Here is a 24126-nt window from a genome sequence, read left to right as displayed (position 1 = left end):
ACCCATTCAAAAGCCAACCCTATAATTCAGGGGTCAGCAAACTTTGGCTCCCGGGCCATCAGGATAAGCCGCTGGCGGGCTGAGACGGTTTGTTTATCTCGAATGTCCACAGGCACAGAGATAAACCTAAGTAATCAAAGTGTCCTGGCCTGCCAGCGGCTTACCCTGACAAACCGGGACAGCGGTGGGGAAATTGGTGGAGGGGGAGTAACCCCTGTGACCACCCCCCATATGACCCCACCCCTAGCCCAGGACCCCCACACTCTTCCCATCCCATCCCTTCCCACCTTAGCTGGGGCAGACCAGGGGAGGATGTCTCTGGCCTGGATGGAGCTGCTCCGGCAGGCTGGGTGGTGCGGCCACAGCCTGTTCCGACAGGCCAGATCGGGAGGCGCAGCTGCAGTGTGCTCTGTCGGGCCGGGCAGCGCGGTCGCAGCCTGCCAGCCCCGGAGCTGCAGCTGCTTTGGAGGCTGGAGGGAAAGAGCAGCGTGGCCAGAAGCGGAGAGAGTCTAGCCCAGCATCTTCCCTTCTGGCTCTGCTGGCTGTGCTGCCTCTCCTTGTCCCCTCTCTTGGGGGGGAGGGGTTGTGTCCCACCTCTCCCTCTCTATACCCGTTCATAAGCCGACCCCCTTCTCTGATGCCTCCCCTTTTTACTAAAAAAATTCAGCTTATGAATGAGTATATACGGTATATTTGTTTGATAGAAGTTATTTATTAAGCACACTGTTACCCAAGAAGGCAGAAATACATTAGCTAACAATGGAGATACCTGTGTTTTTAAACATTTTATAGTATTCAGGGTGGATCCATCTGGTGCAGGACTTTTCTCTGGTTTTAGTAATGAGATTACCATCTCTATTTCTTCCTGTGCTGTTGGGCCATCTACTACTCATTATATGAAAGCCTGGGCCTTTTAAAACCCTGCAATATACTAGTTCTTAATTCTTCCATGTTTACACATTTGCTAGTATAGATCTTTCTGAAATATCCTGTTATTATTCTGTTAATCCCGTTTTTGTTTTTTTGGAGTATTCCACTTTTGTCCTTAACATAGGGTACAGCTGTTCTGGGTTTTCTGTAGGAAATCCATCTGGCTAGTAATTTGCCAGATTTGTTTCCCCTTCAGAAATTCCTGTGTTCAGCAAGAAAGAGAGCTGTCTGGTTTTTTTCCCCCCCGTTATCAGTGCTTCTAATCTTTTTTGTCATCAATCTCTTGAAGCAAGTCTGCATTAACAGTCAAATAATATTACTTCAACCTGTAAATTTGTTCCTCTAAGTCTACATGTTCTTTTTTTTCCCCATGAAAATTGCATGAGATAATACGTCCCTTCACTATTGCTTTAAAGGCCGCCCCCAACTAGTTTGTGAATATTTCCTGTAAGGGATTATCTTCAATATAATAATCAGTATGATGATTTATTTTATTCACAAAGCCTGTGTCTTAACACTATATTACTAAATCTCCAACTTCTGTCTCTTACTCCTGAATTAGACTTAATTTTCAGGAAGATAGATGCATGGTGCGAGATATGATTTAATACAATTCTAACATTAAAAATTTCATGTAAAAACTTTTGCTATACTAGGATAGATCTAATTTTTATATATTTTGGCAATTTTGGAGTAAAAAGTGAAGTCCTTCCCATTAGAGGGTAGGAACCTTCTGTTTCAGGAACTGTAAGACATTCCATATACATGAGAGAGCCATTCCCTTTTAAGTTTGAGTTCTTCTTTTGTTTTGAGTTAGTTTCTTGAAGCATTGCCACTACTACCTTCTGCTTTTTCAAAAGCAGAAAGTACCCTTCTTAAATGTTTAGTGTTTTAGTCCCCTAACATTCCAGAAGCACCAGACTGTTCCCATTTCTTTTTTATCCATTTTTAAATATGTTCTGGTATTCTTAATATTTACAAACTTTCCTAATATTCATCCCTGTGCTATTATTTGTTGAAAATTTCTTAACTTCTTTACCATGTCTTCCAGAGCCTGGCATGAATCCATAGGCGTTGGAGTTCCAGTCCTTTTATCTTCAAACTTCTCTTACCAGAGACTTTCCATTGTATCTTCTGTTTTCTATCCTTTTTTACTGTACTCTTCCTTCCATGCTTTCTTTGCTGAATGTTCTTCTCTCATTCTGATCACCTGTCCAGCCCACCTCAAATGTGCATTTACAGTCAATTCATCTTCTCCTTAATTTCTTTCATGCACACTCATCTACCCTCTGCTTGCCTGGCATTCTACTCAGAATATTGTTTTCTACTACCTGCACCTTCTTTTCTTCATTCTCCGTAAGACTCAGCATTTCGAAATCATAGAGTAGGCAGAGAAACACATGCAGCACACACTTTTCCTTTCAGTTTGTTACTTAACTGTCTGTCCCACAATACTCCTGTCATCTTTTTCACTGTCATCCATGCACACTGTTTTTTTCTTTTCAATTCTCCAGATCTCCCTCTGATGGCATTAAGTGTACTTCCCAAGTATACAAATTCTTTCTTCTGCTTCAGCTTCTCTCCTGAAACTTCAAACTATAGCTCTTCTTCCACATTCCCTATTTGCATGGCTTCCATTTTCTTTGTGCTTATCTTTAAACCATGGTCTTCAACCATAGATGAACCTCATTCAAAACTCTGGCTACTAAAATTATACAGATCATCAGTAGGATTCAATAGGTAGGGTCTTGAAGTGTCAAACATGACAGGCAGAGAGAGATGGCAAAGCAACATCCTCTTATCTTGTAATTCCTGACTGTAAGTCTAGATAAACCTGGGAGAATTCTGCGCCAAAAAATTAAAAATTCTGCACACAAGATTTTAAAATTCTGCAAAATTCTGCAAATTTTATTTGTCAAAAGAACACTATATAATCACACCAGTTTCAATTTTGGTAATTTATTTCAAAATACCTGTCAGCAAGTATGTCTGTAACAATACAGACACACAAAATTTTGCCAGGAGTAAAGAGTTAAAGAAACTGCTACAAGAGCCCAGATAGTCACACCCACTCCCTCCCAGAGCCCAGCAGCGCGCCCCCTCCTGCAAGCCCAGACTCTCTCCCACACCTCAGAGCCCAGCCATGGCCTGACCCCAGCCCAGACACTCACATCCCCTCCCCCTCAGAGTCCAGCCGTGGTCCCCCTCAGCCCAGACACTTTCATCCCCTCCCCCCTAGAGACCTGATGCAGCCCCCCCTCAGCCCAGACCCTCACACCCCCAATGTCCCCAGAGGGCAGGGATCCAGAGGAGAAACAGCCTGATGCTGGGTCCCATGCTTGCACAGAGTTTCCTGCGTACCGCCGCCGCCTCCTTCTTCCTTCAGGGCATACTGGGAATTGAGGTGCTGGGAACCCTCCAGTTTCCTCCCGCTTCCCCCAGTCTAGTCTTCTATTTGTGAGCTGGGCTCTGCCAGGTCCAGCAACAACCCCTAGTGAAGGCCAACATCTCTGCAGCCCATTTTTGTGGGGAAAAAAGGAAATTCTACACACACAACATTAATTTCTGCAAAATTCTGCATTGCACAGTGGCGCAGAATTCCCCCAGGAGTAAGAGTCTACAACACCCAAGTGTACCTTTCTGTACCCAAAAAAAGGGGGAGCACTCACACTAGGTATTGATCTGCCCATATACTTTTGAGGAAAATAGCTTATACTAGATACAGGTAGGGAATTGCAAGAGGCAACTTATCAAGGGCATAGATATCATTCCAGCATCGGTCTATGAACTTAATCCGAAACACACAGCACCAAACACGAGTATGAGGAAAGCTATATAGTTTTTACATATTGGTTAAAATGTTAATTATCACCTTTTTTCCTAGTAAAGACAAGTCACAAAGGTGTTAACTACATCAAGTTAATTAACTTGGTTAAAAAAAGCCTCTTGTGTACACATACTCTTAACATGTTTCAGATTTTTGTATAGAGCTGACAGGGGAAAGTAAAGGTTAACAAAATTAAATACACTTGTGTCTGGATAACCTTTGTTTGAAGCCTTACATTAGTGTAACATCCCCAAGCATGTTAGCCAAAAGTAAGGGCTATTTGCTTCAGTGAGACATTTCCCTAGTGGTATATTCTCCAAAAGTATATTTTAGGACAATAAATGTTTGGCAGTTTTATATGTGGTGACTGCATAAAACTATTAATTCACTTCCCAATATTCTGCTTCTCAAAACAAGGGATGCAGAGTGAAAAGGTGTTCTATTTAAGATATTGCTGTAGGAATTCTGTGCAAGATGTTAAGTGAATTCCTATAATTTGACGTAGCTAATTATAGTAGTATAAGCAAGTAGCTCCTGGATATGGTTGAAATGTCTGTTTAATTAGTACCTATAATTTCTCTAAGTTTTTGCAAGTGATTTTTATAAAGAAGGAGAAACTACTCTTGAATATTGACTAGAACTATTCTTCTAAATTACAATTTTGACAAAAGTTTAAAGTTTTAGAAAAGGGAGGTGTCACACTCACTGTGTTTGATAAAGAGTTGATCTATCAAGAAGGATAGGAGAAGGTAAACATGCTCTAAGTTCCTGGCTGAATATACAATTTAAAATCTAAAAGTGGCTTCAGCCTCGAGACTGGAAACAGTAATACCAAAGTAATTAAGAGAGATCAAAATGAATTTAAGGGTAGATAACTTCTGAATAATATTTATAAAGCTTTAGCTTATTATATTCCTGTCAGTCAGAAGCACCTTCCTGGATCATCTCATCACTGGATGCAATTAAAACTTTTGACAGTCAAAATTGCATTAGTCTTATAAGACAATGGAGATAATGGCATTTTGAGGTAACTTTCTACATTGGCTAAAGGAAATATGCACACTAGCCCTACAGCTGCTTTGATAGCACACAAGGGAAAAAACAAACCAACAAGTTCTAGGATGGGATGGGCAAAAGTCAAGGATGCCCGCTTCCTCTAATTTTCTTTACTATTGACCTTGAATCGCTGGGCCCAAATTCAGATTAAATGAGGAAAAAATCAAGGGTATCCAAGTTAGAAAAGACTTTCACTTGCTTCTCGTATGCAGAGATGATATGATCTTGTATCTGAATATATTGTACCGGAAGTATTGCGTATACTGGAGATAGTCAGAAAAACCGCTCTGGATTTAAAAACGAACATATCCTCAGTAATAATGAAAGATAGGTAAACCAATTAGAGCTAGCCAAAAATTTTTTTTTTTAACAGAATAGTCTGTTGGGTTTTTTTTCTTTCTGGTTTTCAATTAGATCTAATAAGTAGTCTCTTATGTTCCAAAAAGGCTTTAGGTGATATTTTAAAAAGTACTCATCACCAACAATTGGAGCCAGATTTTCAGAATGAAGGGGCTAGGTCAGAGGTGGGCAAACTACTGGCCGCGGGCCACATCCGGCCCGCGGGACCGTCCTGCCCAACCCCGAGCTCCTGGCCTGGGAGGCTAGCCCCGGCCCCTCCCCTGCTGTTCTCTCTCCCCCACAGCCTCAGCTCGCCCCGCCGGCGCAATGCTTTGGGTGGCAGGGCTGTGAGCTCCTGGGGCAGCGCAAGTGTAGAGCTGGGGCCTGACCTGGTCTCTGTGCTGCATGGTGGCAGCAGCGGCATGGCCCAGCTCCAGCCGGGCGGCGCAGCTGTAGTGCTGCCAGCCACTGGTGCTCCAGGCAGCGCGGTAAGTGGTCAGGGAACGGGGGGATGGTAAGGGGGAAGTTGGATAGAGGGCAGGGGAGTTCGGGGCGTGGTCAGGGGTCGGGTGTGTGGATAGGGGTCGGGGCAGTGCAGATAAAAGGCTAAAAGTAAGTTGGTTTTAACATGCTAGACCGAAAACAAATGGATGTTTATCTTCTCCTAGTTTAAAAATGGATTTGGTCTCTAACCGAAGATCCATAGCATTCTGTAATGATAACCTTTAAAACATTCATTGGACTTGAACAGAGGCACATAAACATGCTTTCAAAAACTGTAACAACTTTTGAATTGACACAAACAGATAAGACAAAAATACTTTGTAGAGGTATCCATATAGGATAAGGTTTGTTGCAGAGCAGACATCCTGGGTGATGTATCACTGCAACAGATACGTTTAGAAAAAAATAAGCATGATACTACTCTACCAGAAAATCTCAGAAATTGGCATATCCAAGGATGTTATATATATTTATTTCTTTGCAAAAGGATAAAACTATTTAAAATTCTTTATTACAAATAAAATATTTTGCTTCAAAATCAGATAGAAAACTAACTCAGAAGACAAAAAGTGAACTGAATAAAGGCTGTAATGATATTCTGACAAAAAAGGGCTACTCTGTAGACTTTGAGCCCTCAAATATATTTTTGTAAAAAGGAAGTGATCATACGCAAATGGGGCAAGAAAATGCTTACGGTATTATCCACAAAAGGAGCAAAAAACTTCAGACTATTTGTACATATATGTCTAATCCTCAATAAAATGCAAGTAAAATTAGTCATCTGAGCAGATAATGTACCAAAAATTCTTAAGTCAACAATATATCTGCAGACTGTTGGGGGGGGGGGGGGAATATAATATTAAAAAAGGCATTTTTATGATAATTTTGTCCATATGTTCTCAATTTGTAAGCTATGATTAAGGACAGAAGGAAGTGTGTAACAATTTTTCTTTTGGCTACATATCAAGATATAGCAGTGATGGATTAATACAAGTGCCCTTGGAGTCATGTTATTTTAAATGCCAAAAACTGTTCTGAAAACCTGGAAAGGAAACCACTGACAGAATGAATGGATCCATAAAATTTAATGTTTACTACTGATAAGCTAAGGTGTCTTCAAAAAAATACCAAACACTGCTAACCTTCTAAAATTACAACAAAATAAAGTTCCTGATGGCAGGAGGTCCTAATGACCATCCTTTCTGTATGTTTACCTAATTGTATTTTAATATGTTGCATAGCTAAATGTCAATAGATTCCTATTAAGAGATTCAGTCAATTAAAAAAAATTAAATTCCTCATTATCATTGGTTACTTGGTGTTTTGTGACCTTTTTACACCTTAGTCCTTAAATTTTCCATCTCCATGTCTTGTAGCACAGGTTATATAGAAACAGTTTTAACTGATGTACTGTCATGTATGATGTCCCACTGTGGTGTCTATTACTCAACAGTGATGTTTCAGATATTCCAGGTTCCCTCCTTATATGTATAATCTACGTAAAATTTGTTATAATTATTTCTTCTGGGATCTTACATTTGCAAATTCAAAATAGCCTGTTAATTTGCAAAGTAAGAGACACTCAGATGACTGATACTCTCCTTACTTATGGGCCAGTTTGCCTTATGAGAATCCAGATTTGAAGGGAGCATTCTACATGTAGGTCACCGCTTCCTGAATGGAAGGAGGGAGGTGAGCAGGGCCGGCTCTAGGCACCAGCAAAACAAGCTGGTGCTTGGGGTGGCACATTTTTAGGGGCGGCATGGCCAGCACCAGAATGCCGCCCCTGCCACCCCTAAAAATGTGCCCCGGCCGCCCTAGCTAACCTCCGCTGCCGCTCGCGCACCGCTGCTTGCCCTCCCTCCCAGGCTCTCAAACCTGGGAGGGAGGGCAAGATCCCGAGCAGCCGCGGCGCGCGAATCAGCTGTTTCTCGCACCGCTGCTCCCCCTCCCTCCCAGGTTCTCAAACTTGGAAGGGAGGGGGAGATCCTGAGCGGCCGCGGCGCGCAAAACAGCTGATTCGCGCGCCGCTGCTCACCCTCCCTCCCAGGTTTGAGAGCCTGGGGGGAGGAGGCAGGGCTGGGGATTTGGGGAAGGGGCGGAGTTGAGGCGGGGCCGGGGGGGGGGGGTAAGAAAAAACAGGGGGGGGGGGGGGGGCCAAAATTGTTTTTGCTTGGAGCAGCAAAAATCCTAGAGCCGGCCCTGGAGGTGAGCAATAGCCGAAGTACCACAGGGACTGAAGATCTATGTTAGGATTAGGTTGTTCCATGAATAATCTCTCCCACTCCAGTAGGCAACTAGTAATCTACAGAAGAGTTAATACCCTGAGGCTCTCTCTCTTCTGCAGAGATGCCCCTTCCTGCCAAATCTCATTTTTGAAGCAAGTGAAGGTAAGAGCTTCCAGAGGAAATTACTGATGCAAGTCCCTAGTAGCACACCAAGCTTTCAGGGAATCGGGGCCCAAGGGTCCTTGTAGCGAGGCAGAGTCGTAGGAACTATGCTAGCTGGCCCTGGTATCCAGCCACTCCCAAGCTATGCAGGCCACAAGACTGAACTTTTACTCATTTAAAGCCATACAAGATTTTCATAGACAAACTATTTTAAAATGAAATTAAGGTTGAGAGTACATATCAGTAAATTTACAGTAACACATTACAGAGATGCTGTAGTTATCTCAAACCCATATATTCTAAACCCAGGAAATTCAGAGATGAAGTTAAATGAAATCCAAATGCCCTGAGGAACAGAAAGGCACAGTCAGGGAACTCAGGGCTTGCCTACACGAACAATTAGCAGTTCTCAAGCGGGGGTCCAAAGCCTGGTGCCCCCTGGGGCAGAATCCACAAACCCCAAGTGCGCCCCCCACCCCATCCGGTGGCTGAAGTCCAGAGCCCCGAACCCCACAGGGCTAAAACCTCGAGGTCCTTCCCCCTCCCCATCTAGTGGCTGAAGCCAGGAGCCCTGATACTCCTCTACTGAGTCCTGGAGTTTCTGTAGCATATTAGAAGGGCCTCCGAAAGAAAAAGATTGAGAACCCCTGAATTAGACCACAGCAAGGTGGGGTGTGATTCTACCATGAACTAGCCTGCTGCAGTCTAACTGTTTGCACACATCCTGATGACAGGCATTAATGCTTAGAGCGCTTTGAGCTAGTCCCGCTTCAAAGAGGACTAACTCGAAGTGCTCTAATGAACCATTAACGCAAGTCAGCAGGTGCACATTTCTTATTAATCTGAACAGGACTGAGGCCACAGTCTGTCCTTCATTAACAAGACAACTTTCAAAAACAGTCATGTTTTCATATTGTTCTCATCAGGACAGATTCGATAAGACAAATTTTCTCAAAAATGGCCACTGCCTCTCATTGATTCTAATAGGAATGAAGCCAACAGCACTGTGAGGAGCAGGTGAATGGCAGTGGCCATCTTTGCTAAATCTTATTACCAATTCTCAGAGCACAGACTATACAAGTGATCAGATCATGTTTTTCTTACTTGGAGACCTTACTACTTTGAAGAGTTTTAATTCTTCCATGGTCTCTAAAGTCCAAACTTTTGATCTTTCTAAACAGGATACTTTATATGCTTCTAGATCTGAGACACAAAAGTTAAAACACACAGTCTTCTAGAGTAAATACAAGTACAGATGGCTTCAACAGGGGACTAATGTGCTATATAAGGCTTGCATCAAAGATGAGACCATGGTAGGGGAGAAGAAAAAAAGTCTCTGTGGATGCGCCATCAGTCATGACAAATGGAATATAATAGAAAATAAAATGTTTTTGATGAAGGTAAAATCAGAGTCTCACTACAAAATAAAATAGGCTTTATATTTCTACCACCCTAAGAATTATCTGTTTCAGAAATGTTTAACGTAAGACACCTGGAAAACAGAACCCATTACTGATAGTTCTGTCCTTTTGTTGCTTCTATTATCCAATGGTTTTTGAAAGCTGTCATATCCTCAAGACAGATCTCAGCTTGAGTTTTCTTACAGCAAAGAAATGTATCCTTATTTGCTGGATTCAGAGCAAACCGCCGAATCGTGGAATTCTAGTTTAAATATTCTATTATGGAAAAATGGTTGGCTGTACACCAGAGAAACTCTGGATTCAGAAACTGCTTTTAACACCCGTCCTACACCCCCCCCCCCCCCGGGAATAGGGTGAAAAATATAGCAGAATCAGGTCTGGATGCCATGGTGGAGAATATTTCTAGACCCACTTTAGAACTAAGGGGTTAAAATTTCAAAAGAACCTAGGTGATTTAGGCAAATAAGTCACACTGACATTCCAATATACTTATGAAATTTTACCCAATCTTTATATCTAAGGGATGTGAAATTGTGGCAAGGCAGTATCTCTATAGAAGTATGGGGGTGTTCACCATCTTCACTGCCCCCACCTCCACCTCCCATTTCTCTGTTCCTTAAGGAAGGGAGTTGAGTAGTTTTTACTTCCCCACCGCTCAGATGGGACTTAAAGAATTGGCTTTAAATTTTTGTCATCTGCTTTCTGTACAGATAAATTAAATGGAGCCAAAAACAGCTTTATTTTTATGCTTGTTCACAAGTTACTTATTTATACAATTTAGCCAATGCAAACACACACACTCACACAGATTTTGTCTGGTATATACACCTATCAGCCAGTTGCTCGCTGTCCTCTCTGGTGAGGTCAAGGGGCAGCGCTTAAGTATGAAATTCAGTACTCCCTCTTCCCCTATTGCTGGGATTTTTACCAGGGAGATGCCCCTGAAGCCTGCTTAGGAGTTCATCTTTCACATCAGCCTTGCTTTTACATAGTTGAGAAATCAAAATATTCCTTGCCTCCTGGCTGCTGCAAAGAGGGTGCCTTTCCTTTTCCTCTTACATAAAACTCAGCTGTTGCTAGAGAAGATGGAGACAGGGAAGAAAAGAGATTATTTTCCTCCTTATTCCCTACATATTGTTGTGAGGGGTCATCTATTTCCCTCTCTTTTCTGATTTCTGAAGGGTGTACTCAAGGCTTTAACAGGCTCATCTACCTCTACATGTGGTCTAGCCATCACTAGAGGGAGGCAGAGTACCACACTGGGAGGAGAAGTCGTGGGTAACAGAAAAGGTAATTGTGCTTTTTCCCGTTCCCGCTGTATTACCATCCTGAAGCTGCTGTTCAGTGGGAAAGTTTAATAAATTCAGTTCAGTTCCATTGCATCTGTTTAAAACACCAATAAGCAATATTTAAATGAACAAAAACCTCTTATCAGAGGGTTAGCCGTGTTAGTCTGAATCTGTAAAAAGCAACAGAGGGTCCTGTGGCACCTTTAAGACTAACAGAAGTATTGGGAGCATAAGTTTTCGTGGGTAAGAACCTCACTTCTTCAGATGCAAGTAATGGAAATCTCCAGAGGCAGGTATAAATCAGTATGGAGATAATGAGGTTAGTTCAATCAGGTAGGGTGAGGTGCTCTGCTAGCAATTGAGGTGTGAACACCAAGGGAGGAGAAACTGCTTCTGTAGTTGTAGTTCTGATGTTGTAGCTGAATCACCTGCTCATTCACCTGCACATCCACCAATGTTATATATGCCATCATATGCCAGCAATGCTCCTCTGCTATGTACATTGGCCAAACTGGACAGTCACTACGCAAGAGGATAAATGGACACAAGTCAGGTATCAGGAATGGTAATATACAAAAACCAGTAGGAGAACACTTCAACCTCCCTGGCCACACAATAGCAGATGTAAAGGTAGCCATCTTACAGCAAAAAAACTTCAGGACCAGACTCCAAAGAGAAACTGCTGAGCTCCAGTTCATTTGCAAATTTGACACCATCAGATCAGGATTAAACAAAGACTGTGAATGGCTATCCAACTACAGAAGCAGTTTCTCCTCCCCTGGTGTTCACACCTCAACTGCTAGCAGAGCACCTCACCCTCCCTGATTGAACTAACCTCATTATCTCCATACTGATTTATACCTGCCTCTGGACATTTCCATTACTTGCATCTGAAGAAGTGAGGTTCTTACCCACGAAAGCTTATGCTCCCAATACTTCTGTTAGTCTTAAAGGTGCCACAGGACCCTCTGTTGCTTTTTACAAAAACCTCTTATAACATTCTGCAGCCAGTAGGCCTTTACGCTATGTTCATTACCATGGTAGGAGTGCCTCGTTTCCTATGGTGAACATGTACATTTTTCAAGCCTTTCTGATACACAATTAAATTTAACAGGGCAGATTTAAACAAACTCCTATAAAAGGGCAGCTGGATAAGAAACCAAAATGTGGAAGAATCTCAAGTCTTTCAAATGAAAAGAGAAGATAAACCTATGATATTACATAAAAAGTCTCCCATACATTTTCTTAAGCAAGATTGGATTTATGTATATAAACATGAACTTAGAATATCAAAGCAAACATAAGGAACTCAAAAAGCATCTTTCCTGGAAGACACACTTAAGAACCAATTGGTAAGGTAAAGAAAAAATGATGCTCTATTTGCAGTTCTACTGTAGGACATTTCCTATACATCAAGAGAGTGAAAGGGAGGCTAATGAACGTGATGGAATAAAACTGGCTGTAGACCAGCATAGTAAAGGAAGACAAGATTCAAGTTTTCCAATATCTTTACAACTCCACCACAATCTTAAACTGCAACACTCCTACTTTCCAGATGTGAAGCATCTAGAACAACCACCACCAATGCACTGTACTTTGCTAAATTGGAATGTGGAAAAAAATCTACCACATACTAAGTTCCTTAGCATACCTATGTTATTTCACAAATGAAAATGAGATTTCAATGTATTAGAAGAGCGGTCACCAACCGGTCAATCTCAATCGACTGGTCGATCCTAAAGGATCGATCAGTCGATTGTGATCTCCGGTGGCAGTGTAGTATGGCTGCCGCTAAGGTTACCCCGGCCCCACGCCGCTCCTGGAAGCGGTCACTACAGCCTCATGGCCCCGGGGGTCTCCCGCCACACGTGCTGCTCCTGCCTGCAAGCACCATTCCTGCAGCTCACATTGGACAGGAAAGCTGCGGGGGCGGTGCCTGCAGAGAGGGGCAGTGGTGGAGCAATGTGCCCCCCGCCCTCCCCACCCCAGGGGCGGCAGGGGCGCATTGGTCTCTTCTGGGAGTGGTGTGCGGGCGGGGTAGGCAGGGAGCCTGCCTTAGCCTCGCTGTGCCCACTGCCAACGGGGAGCCACCGGAGGTAAGTGCTGCCCGGCGGGAGGCCGCGCCCCACCCTAAGCCCCTTCCCGGAGCCAGCACCCCATAACCCCTTCTGCACCCCCTCCTGCATCCCAACACTCTGCCCCAGCCCACAGCCCCCTCCTGTACCCAAACTCCCTCCTAGAGCTTGCACCCCCTCACCCCCTCCTGCACCCCAACCCCCTGTCCCAGGTTCAGCCCAGCGCCCCCCCTCACACTGTGAGCTCCTTGGCCCCAGTCCAGAGCCCGTACCCCTTCCTGAACCCTAACCCCCTGCCCCAGCCGGGTGAAAGTGAGTGAGGGTGGAGGAGAGTGAGTGACGGGGGCAGGGGGGAGACTGGAGTGAGCCGGACAGGGCTTTGGAGAAGGGGCGGGGTAGATCCTGAGCTGCCCTTAGATTCAAAATGTGATCTTGGGCATAAAAAGGTTGGAGACCACTGCATTAGAAGCTAATACATTACTTGTGTTAATGCATTAATACAATACATCTCTACCCCGATATAACGCGACCCGATATAACACGAATTCAGATATAACGTGGTAAAGCAGTGCTCCAGGGGGACAGGGCTGCGTACTCCGGTGGATCAAAGCAAGTTCGATATAACGCGGTTTCACCTAAACGCGGTAAGATTTTTTGGCTCCCGAGGACAGCGTTATATCGGGGTAGAGGTGTATATGGCCTACTTCTTTGGTTTGGACCAAAGGCTTTTTTTTTTTTTTTTTTTTTGCTTGAAGATTTTGAGGCTGAAGCCAAAATATACCATATTCTCATTTCCCTACAGATTTAACACAAGAAGAGTGCCATGAAGTTGTTAACAAATTAGAGTGCTGTTGGAGATGAAATCTGGAATTTCCTGAATCCTGATGAGAGCATCATAGGCAGAAGTGCCTTCTACATTCCTTTTGTTTTCACCCCCTTATCTGTCCCAGATATTGGAGCCAGATAACTTGCTGGTCATTTACAGATATATTATGGTAGCATATCACATACTGAAGAATTTGATGATGTATCAGACAAAATAGAGCTGGTATTCTAAAATAAGAAAGTAAGTAGAGCTGGAAAAAATTTGCAATTTCCATTCCATGAGAAACGGACATTACAAAAATTTCCTTTTATCCTAAATCAGAATGAAAAGTCAAAATGTTTCATTTCCAACAAAGACAAATCGCTTTGTTTTGATTATAAATTACATTTATATAAAAGTCAAAATGTTAAAGTCAAAACAAAGTACTTCAATAATTTTGGTGAAAATTGTGACGAAAATCAATACATTCCTCAGAAGTATTTCAACTGTGTCAAATCCGCATTTTCTGATAGAAAAACTACTCAATCGGAAAATTTTCAGCTAGCTCTAGAAAGAAGTCTATTGTAAAAAAAAAAATTCTACACAATAAAAAAAAGTCACCTTAAATGCAAGATCAAATACAAAATAGTGAACTACCCTAGCTCACGTAGATAAATACAGAACACAGAACGTACTGTACTGTAGTGTTCTACCACACGCACTCTGAGATTGGAACACATGTAACAATATGCAGTTTTAATCTCAGATTTAGAATATCAGCTGTCTAGACAGGATATTTTAAGATAAAATTTTACCAACATGCCTCTAGAAAGGACTAATGTACACAAGTAACACATAGCAGGTAAACCAAAATCTCTCAGTCCTGTGTTAATCGTGTTATCATATGCCAGCTTGCAAAATGGACGTGACAATTTCCCAATCAAGACACAAGATCTACTTGCTTGCCATCGCCAAGCTATGGTTGATAATTGAAAAAAACTAATATTATACTCTCTGAGAAAAAAAAATGTGGGAAGTACTTTACAAGACTGTTCTTCACATAGTATGAAGTTCTTTGTAGACAGAGGATTTCCATCCTTCATGTAAGAAAAATATTGATACAACCCACATTTGCACAGATTCTCGTACTAGAAATACTGTGCTTTAAGAATGGAACACAAGTCTAAAATAATACAAATTTTACACCACTCTTAAATGCAAGAATTTTCTATAATATAAACCACACAATTAAGTAAATCACAATTTGAAGTAAACAAAATTGTGCTACATATGAAAACATCAGTTACACATCAGTTTCTGTAGAACATTTTATATGTGCACAGTAGTGTATATGTTATATTAATAGATATTTAGCACACTAACAGAACTTTAAAAAAAAAAAAACATACCGCCTTCAAAAACTAACTTTTTCTTAAAACCAAAAAGAGACTTGATAAAATACACACAGAAATTAAACCACACGGTAGCAAGCAGCAATTTGTTTTATCACATACTTAGGAGTCGAAGGACCTCGTGGCCATGTTCCATCTTCATTTTTTTGTTCTATCACTAGTACCTATCAGAAAAAGTAAGAATAAAGAGAAAAACTATAATATAGCAACAGATTTCCCTTAGCTGAGATGATTCCAAGCTACTGCACCTTTCAATGGACTTGTTGATTTGGTGACTGAAGGACTGAGATGAAGAATGATTAGGGTACCAGTCTGGGACTTAGGAATCCCAGGTTCCATTCTTCCACAGAATTCCTATGTAACTTTGGGCAAGGCACTTAATCTCTTAGTGCCCCATCACTTCTGAAGCTATGAACTGGTTCACTAATCTGGATTTGATAATTTGAACACTGCTAATCACCTCTCTTGTCAAAAGAGGAAGTACCCCATCTATAAAATGGGGATAACAGCATCTCAAAACCTCACAGGGATATTGTGATGACAAATACATTTGACAAAGTGAGGATACTACATATAAGTAAGGCTATGATTATGTCATGTAGGGGACGGATTCCGTGACTTCCAGAGACCTCTGTGACATTTTCCACTTCAGCCCTGGGGCAGCGGGGCTGGAGCTGTCAGCCGACAGGGGCTCCCCTGCAGCTCTTAACTGCCATGGGCAGTGGAAGGACCCCGGAGCGGTCAGCTGCAGCGGGTGCTGGACCCACTTCCCCCATCCCACAGCAGGGCTTCGGCTTTTATTCCCTCCCACCCCCATAACCCCATTTTAATCACAGTTATTTTTCGTGAAAGTCAGGGACAGGTTACAAGCAATCAACAAAAATTGGAAGCCCATGATCTGTCCCTGACTTTTACTAAAAATAACCATGACAAAATCTTAACCTTACATATAAGTATCAAAGGCATATATAGTTTGCCACCTCAATCTCTGGTTTAGTTTATCCTAAATACTTTTAGGATTCTTGAATGAAATCTCATATTCATTCTAATTCTTTGTTTAATTACTGATAAAAGGCATCTGAGTTTAATGGGCCTATGTAAAATCGACGTGTCTGTATTGTAGAATAGTTCTTTTAAGAAACATTTAACCTTGCAGAGAGTACAATTATAGACAATAGTTTTTCTTTTTGCTGCATTGACATGGTTTAGACCACATCCATTAGTTCAACTGATCTTTAAGTCTCTTGACTAACTCCGTTTCTCTATGGAGGCGTATGTGTGAGAGAAACACACACACTAACAGCTAATGACAGTTTTTATTCAAATTGTTATTGGTATGAATGAAAATATGGATCGGTTTCAGATGGACAGAGTTATTCAATTCCTAACTGAAATAGGTTAGTGTTTCTTGGCATTGTTAAATAGCTACCGCACTTCACCAGAGAAGTGGCTGCAGGAAGTTTTACACGTATACGCTGAGGTGAAACTGTATGATTACACATGACATATATTCAATTTTTAAATAACTTATTAATAATTTCCTGTTCTAAACCATGTTTTAAATTTGCAAATACAGAAATTGAAAATTCTTGGAAAGTTTCTTTTTCAGAGGGAGGGGGAAAAGAATGGGAGAAAAGACAGAAGAACCAAAAAACAAAATAAGGCAGTGTTCTGAGGACCAGCTTCATTCTAGCAAATCCTGAGATTTATCTTTGGATAAAGGCTTCAATAAGATAACCTTCCGATTTTGCCAACATTACTCTATCACTAGCTCTCAGAAGCTACTAAAATAAAGCAGTAAGAAAAATAAAACCCTATGAGACAGGGTGAATATCTATACTGCAATGTAAGCTGAGGGTTTGAATTTGGGCTGAAGCCTAACCTCCCTTCCGTCTACACACCAATCATGGTAATCCAAAGCTCAAACCCACGGAGGTGGTGGGTCTGAGCCTGAGTCATGCCCAGATTAGGGTTCAAACCTTATTGCTTTGCAGTGTAGACACATCCCTATTGGACTTCTACTCTGGAAATCCCCCCAAAATATCCCACAATCCAACTTTCTTTGTCCTCTGGACAGTCAAGTTTTCCCCCAGTACACTACAAATAAAGGGCTGGAGTGGCCACACTTTGGCCACTAGGAAGTCTGAGATATGGGTGGTTGGACTCAGCCCACATAATGTAATGTAGAAGCTGTAGTTCCAGGTTGGGACCCAGGGTATGTCAATTGCTAACCTAGGGTTAGAAATGAGATGCTCAAGCCCTAGTTTAACAAACCCAGGATCAGTTAACTAGAGTTCGGGCTTACATTGCAGTATAGACATACACATAGGGTTCAGATGGACACTGATTTTTTTAAGGGAATAAAAAATAATGTCTCACCTTCAGAACCAATTCATCAAATCAGAATATTATCTACTCACTCCCCAGCCCCTCCACAAGTTTGGGATGAGAGGGAGGGGATAATTGAAATCTCACGGAAATTCCAAGATAGCAGTTTTAACAGGAAAACTAAAGATTTAATGTGTTAATGTGGGGACTGTTCACCCAGTGAGTAACATGGTTCAGCTGCAAGCATAGGCAGATACATCTAGCACAGTTTCAGAAACTAGAGTTAAAATCCACTACTGAACACTATCCAACTACACTTGCAGCTAAACAGTGCACAGCACCATATGTCAGTAATGGTTCTTTTTTCTAGTGAATAACAGGCCAGACACTTTGGACAATGCCCTACTGAAATAAAGAGAGGCAGCTTGCAGCTCACACCTCAAAGGTGAATCCTTTGTGACTGCAGAGGGAAGTCCTGTAGCTGGAATCAGTGTGGTTCAATGTGTTTATGCTGAATAGGGAAAGATGCATGAATTGTACAAGTTCATATATGGCTCCCCTTCACACAGTGAAACTCAACTCTGGTAGGTACACAGAGTGCTGCTGGGAAGCAGGAAGTTGGAAGAGGGAGCAAGACGACAACAAACAAACAATCTGCTGTTGTTTGGATTCACCAGCCATATTTTAAGAGCCACATTTTAAGAGTGGGGGAAGCTACTTAAACCCTGAAGCTAGAGTAGCAGCTACAAAGCTGCACTATTGCTAAATAGCCTGAGGTAGATTCAAGGGTTTTAAGGACAGAAGGGATCATTATGACCATGAGCCCCTATAAAATTTAATTCAGTAATTCCTACATCAAGCCCATAACATTTCTAACTGAGCTACAGAATCTCTTTTAGAAATATGTACAATCTTGATTTAAGACGTCAAGTGATGGAGAATGCACCACATTCCTTGTGGAGTTGTTTCAATGATTAGTTACTCTCGCATATAAAAATATGCGCCTTATTTCTGACCCAAATTTGTACATCTTTAACTTCCAGCCATTTGAACTTGTTATAAAACTTGTGCACAAGATTAAAGAGGCTTCTACAGTCAGAAATATCCCCATGTAGGTACTTTAGTTCATGATCCAGTCACCTTTTAACCTTCTCATTGTTAAACTAAATACACTGATTTTAAGTCTCTCATTGTAAAACAGATTTTTCCCGCTTGAATCATACTTGCAGCTCTTTTCTAAATCATTTCCAATATTCTTTTTGAAGAGTGTACACTAGAACTAGAGATAGTAGGGTTCATTCCCCCTACTAGCATCTGAGGTGCTCTCCAGACCTAAGGTTGCACGCTGGGACCAAGATTTGGACCTTAGGAATTTCTAATGTATTTCAGGCTGTGTTTGCTGCTTCAAGTTGACAGCACTGCATCAGATTACATTTAGTTCACAACTGGAAAGTCATCTCTGCATAAGAGTTAAAACCACTTATTTAAAGAAAAAGCTTAATTTCTGCAGAACCTCCCACATACTAGGGGACTTTTAAAAAATCTGGTGATTTAATTAGTCAAGCACTATATTTTGAACATGAATTCTGTGTGTGTGGGGAGGGAAGAAGGCACATATCACTACCTTTAACAAAGGGGAAGATCTATTGATCACAGGAATAACGGTCAGCAATCCAAGTTTTCAATGTGGAAATTTATTAAATTTAAGAAAAAATGTATATGTAGGAAAACCAAAATTGTAGTATACAATACCTGTCCCTGGTATAAACCAGCATCCTGTATGGTACTGTCTGGTTTATTCAGTGGTTCAAATGTATTACTCATGTATTTGTTCCACAATCTGGTCTCTTTTTCATTTGGAATATTGAAGATTTTTCTTATCTCTTTTTCAATTGTATCTGGATTGAGAGGAGAAACATTAAATTAGAAGTATCAAATCTCATTATAATCGCACACATATTATTGAGGATACAGTGGGAATAGCTGAACAGACAAGAGTGTATATGGTGCAGGGGTGGGAGGCTGCTGGTTGGAGCTGCTGCTACATCCCAGGGTCCTGCTAAGAGGGGCCAGTTCAGTCTCTCCTTGACTTTCCCTTCACTACATTATGCTCTAGAGAAGCACTTCAAATGTAGTCAGGTGCTGGTTGACTGATGAGACGATGAGTGCAGCAGCATCTAAGAAGCCATCTACTCACTGGAAGAGAGTGGAGTGGATATGCGGGAGAAGGGACATTAAAAGGAGGAGTGATTGCAAGGCCCAAGCAACTGCTGCTGATTTTGCTATCACTATCTTCTTATAATTCCCTCCAATATATACATAAAACTTATCTAATATGCACACTACCAGAAAACAAGTGAAGAGTAATTTCTATGAATGATGTACATGTATATGCTGAGTGTGGACAGTAAGAGGAAGCCGTAACATTTTAGAAAGTACAAGGGCTTATCAGCTCCTATTTCTACTTGCCAAAAAATACATTGTTACAGTAATTTGAACGTAATACATACACTTTTTTAAAAACTGAAGAATGGTTTATTATTATTTACTAACAAACATTCTTCAATTTCTTTTGCTCTATGCAGCAGTCAAATTTCTGAAGTCAAGGAGTATTTCCCACTATGAATAATATTTTCAAATTCAAGTAGTATTTCTGAACCCATTGCTGATTGTGGTGTTTTGCTCTAAAAAGGGTGAATTACGATGTTGGCAACTTAGCAGCACCAATTAAAAAAAAAACACAAAAATTAAGAGATATATTTAATAATAAAAGGTAGGCTCAACATAATTCATTTATAGTAATAACTGCTTATATTTCAAGCCTTCAGACATCAGTATCAGGAGTGAGCAAAAGTCAGTTTTCCTAAATACATATGCTTTTAGTGTTATGTAGCATACATATCAGCTAGTTTACATTATATGAATCAGCTTCTATATTTTTCATGTTGAAACAACCTTATTTATGGACTACTTCATTCCACCAGGGTTTGGACTGTACCTCTTTCATACAAACTCCTTGTATAGTGATTAACATATTTTTAGTATGAAAGTAAAAGTTAAATTAGGCTATTCACATTATTTAACAGTTCTGAGGTCCTGCATGTGCCATAGCCCTGCACAGCACTGGCACAGGGAAGCCTCTCCGTCCCTCACCTAAGCTCTGGAGTGGCGGCGGCGGCGGGGGGGGGGGTGATTTTGAGCCTTCTCACACCCCTACACAGCAGGCCCACTGGCAAGGGCTTAGCACCCTCCTGGCCTGCCCCCGCCTGCCTCCCTGACCTGGGTCCTGCTCCCAGGGAGCACGGGGCTACTCCCACTGCTGAGCCACCTCTCCTGCTGGGTTCACTGAAGCCCCTGCAATCAAGTTCTCTGGGCCCTGGTGCACAATGCACATCCTTAGGGTTTAACACCTTCCTGCTCGCGCTGTAGATGGTGGACAGGGAAGCTGGGTTACGTTGGTGGCCAGCAGCAGCCTGGAGATGTTAGCTGCCTTTCTACACTGTGCAGGCAGGAAGGGACAAGCTGCTTCCAGCCATAGGGAAGCCGGGGAGGGGGGGGGGGGGAGGAGGAGGAGGGAGGGCACAGAGGGAGAGCCAGGTCATCTCTCTCCCTGCCCCCCTGGCATGGCTGGAAGCAGCTCCCGGCCCTTCCCTCCCGCACAGTGCCAAAAAAAAGTTGCTGCTGGCCATGTTCTGGTGTGAACCCTGGCAGAAATTCCAGGGGGGGGGGGGGGGGGCATGTGACCCTGCATGCCTTCCCCCATGTGTTGCCTTGGGAAGATGCGGCACCTGGTACCAAGAGAGTTAGGTCCTGGGGGCCCAGCCAGGCACGGAGGGTGAAGAGTGCCGGACAGGGAGAGTCGGGTCAGTGTGTCACCTTCCTGTCAGAAAGGTACACCGCAGTGTGTGTGTCACCTCTCCCCATGTGAACCCTAAGTCTTAAAGATAAGAAGGTAAATAAAAAGAATCTATCTATGCAGTTTTTCTTTTTAACAGGGGCTCAGTCAACGATGTTAATTTGAACGTTTGTCCTGCATAGTTCTGACTGATTGCTGTTGAACTTGCTTGAATATGAGTAGTTTTACCAGGTGTCCTGTATTCAGTATAGGGAAATATGGTCACCCTATGTTTATTATAACAGGACACTAGGTTTATTTATCAATTTCCTGAATATTTGTTGCATTAACTTTATTTCCATAATTACTTAAAATTAAACTTAGAACTTTGCTCTTAAACATATGCACACTCTGGATCCATTTAATTATCAACCCATTTAAAATGAAGGACCCAATTTAGTCAGAAATCTTTAAGATATTCAAACTTTTTATCGTTACAGTCTTTTCTAATTAGAGACTGACCCATTAATAGATGGAGTCTTTCACAAAGAGTATTTTCATTATTTTATGCATCTAATGCAGTATCTACCAGTATTATGGGCACTGCAGAGCTATTCCTTAGTGACAGCACCATATTTATATTTCCTATTCTAGCCTCTCCAGATGAGCTATTATGAGATAGCAAGTCACAATGGTCTCTTATGGCAGCACAATATGTATGCATACCTATGTTCACGGGAAACGTGTATCTTGCCTGACCACTGTTCTTGTACAGCAAAAAACCCATTTTGATAATCTGAGGATATTTCCTGATGCTTAACATTTTCAGCAAAAGCCACAAATAGCCTAGGTGTGTTCCTGAATGACTGTATCTGTTAAGAAAGCATGATAATGGCATTATTACATCAAGTGTGTGAAATTTTGCTTCCTCTGGGGTTGAGTGAGGCTGGGGAAGAAGACAGAGGTGAATGATTTGGTTCATATGGAACTCTGAACCACTTTCTGGCAGGAACTTGAGATGAGGCCGGAGAGTATACATTGTTCCAGAAGGATACAGTTAAGGGGGACCTGCCATGAGGGCCTGAATCTCCCCTTTCCTTTGAGATGATGTAAAGGTTACTAAAAGGCAGTCTTCATCAATAGGTAGTAAAGGAAAGAGGTTGCTAAGAGCTCAGAGGGGGCGACCCATCTACCCTGTTAACACTCTATTAAGGGGTTCTGGAGGCAGAGAGCTCCTGAAGTAGGAGAAAAATAAGCATAAGGCTCTTAAGGAATCTAGACACTGTACTGTGAGAAAAATACAGTGTAGCCCTGGATAGTAGAGTGATGTGCAGATATTGTTGATGGATGGACCTTTACGGAACTGATAGAAAATCCAGCCAGCATCCAGGCTGTCAATGTAACAAAGCTGGGTCTAGGTGTAGGATCTCGGTTGTTCTATGATGCTATGTTGAACAGGGGAGGTGACGTGATCAGGGGCTGGGCTGAGGTTGAACAGATTCAAACATTAAAACTACCTTGCCCAAGGGAAGGCTACCATGATTATCTACTCTGCCTCTTGCCTCGGGACCCTCAGTATCATAGGGATCAGTCTACATGTCCGGTGGATAAGAAAGACATCTGACAGAAAGCCCAGACTGGAGCATCCTCTGGAGCAGAACACTTGGCATTTCTTGTTCTAGACTGTGGCAAATAGGTCCATCGATGGATAGCCCCACTTGCAAAAGTCTAACACTGTATTCTTGACAGGCCACTCATGGGTGTCTGAAAACTGTCTGCTGAGGGATCTGCTAGAGAGTTCTGAATGCTTAGCAGATGCAGGGCCAGTGGTGGGGCCTAGAAACACAGACCAACTTCAAAGTCAAATAGCTTCTTGACATAGCAAAGATGACTTGGCTCCTCCCCGTCTGCTGACACAATGTTTGTTAATCAGGATCTGGATTGTGTATCCCTGGAGTAGAGGAAGAAACACTTTGCAAGCTAGACAACGGCTCTGAGCTCTGCAATGTTTATATGTAGATAAGCTTTGTGAAGGGACCACAAGCCCAAGTCTGAAGATGATCTAGATGAGCTCATCACTCCAGAGTGGAGGTGTATCACCAGAGTCTTGGTAGGTAGAGGTGCAGAGAAGGGTCAAATGTTGCATACTTGAAGAGTGCATTTCCACCAGTTTAATGAAAGCAGTTCTTGCAGGACTGTGACCATCATATGTCTATGTAGTGTCTGCTGGATAGATGCACTGATTTCATCCATCCTTGCATGAAGTATAAGTGAAATCTGGCAAACTGCATCATGTAGGCGCATAAGGCCATGGGTCCCAAGAGTCTGAGGTATATTCTCACTTATGTCCTTAGGTAAGCCTGACGTTGGTTGAGGTGGTTCACTATTGTTTGGAATCTTTCTTGTAGAAGATAAACTTTTGCTGATCTGGAATCTAATGTATCTCGAATGAACACTATGTTTTGATTCTGAGTAAGTATAAGTGCTGATTTTTCTCTGACAACTTTGAGGCCCAGAGTGGAGAAGTGCTTTAAAGGTATTTGAATTGAGTCAGTCACCTTTTGCAGTGATTTTCCTTGGATCAGCCAATTGTTTAGATATGGGTAACCTTGGATTTCTTGTCTCCTTCGATGAGCTGCCACACCTGCCAAGGACTTGGTGAATAATCTTAGGGTTGTGTCAAGACTAAAAGACAGGACCCCATACTGGTAGTGAGATATTCCTATTAGGAATTGGAGCTATGTATGGTTAGCCAGATGAATGGATATGTGAAAGCAGGCACTGTGCAGGTCGAGATCTGTGAACCAGTCTTGAGGATCTAACAAAAGAATTATGGAGGTCAGAGTCACCATCCTGAAACTGAGACAGACTGATTTGTTGAGAAAAAGGTCCAGAATGGGATGCCAACCCTTTTC

At 42.1% G+C, this 24126-nt stretch overlaps 1 protein-coding gene across 19 annotated transcripts in view; it reads right to left on the bottom strand.

The window, feature by feature from the left end:
* The window catches only part of USP15 (ubiquitin specific peptidase 15), a 137527-nt gene that overhangs the window by 61124 nt on the left and 52277 nt on the right, over window positions 1-24126 (bottom strand). For 17 of the 19 annotated variants that reach the window (XR_010592739.1, XR_509173.2, XR_002889278.3 and 14 more), the window contains exons 5-6: window positions 19129-19274; window positions 15151-15212 (exon numbers count right to left, since the gene is read on the bottom strand). Coding sequence is in view for 6 of the 19 variants with exons in the window: in XM_005303165.5 (XP_005303222.2) it covers window positions 15151-15212; window positions 19129-19274 (208 nt within the window). In the remaining 13 variants the exon portion in view is untranslated. Of the gene's footprint in view, window positions 1-8206; window positions 11279-15150; window positions 15213-19128; window positions 19275-24126 lie in introns of those variants that run through there. The other 2 variants (XM_008171457.4, XM_008171455.3) reach the window with 2 other exon arrangements.

Source organism: Chrysemys picta, chromosome 1 (genome assembly GCF_011386835.1).
Source record: "Chrysemys picta bellii isolate R12L10 chromosome 1, ASM1138683v2, whole genome shotgun sequence".
NCBI lineage: Eukaryota > Metazoa > Chordata > Testudines > Emydidae > Chrysemys > Chrysemys picta.
The sequence above is the reverse complement of the archived record's forward strand: the minus strand, read 5'-3'. Positions and strand labels throughout refer to the sequence as shown.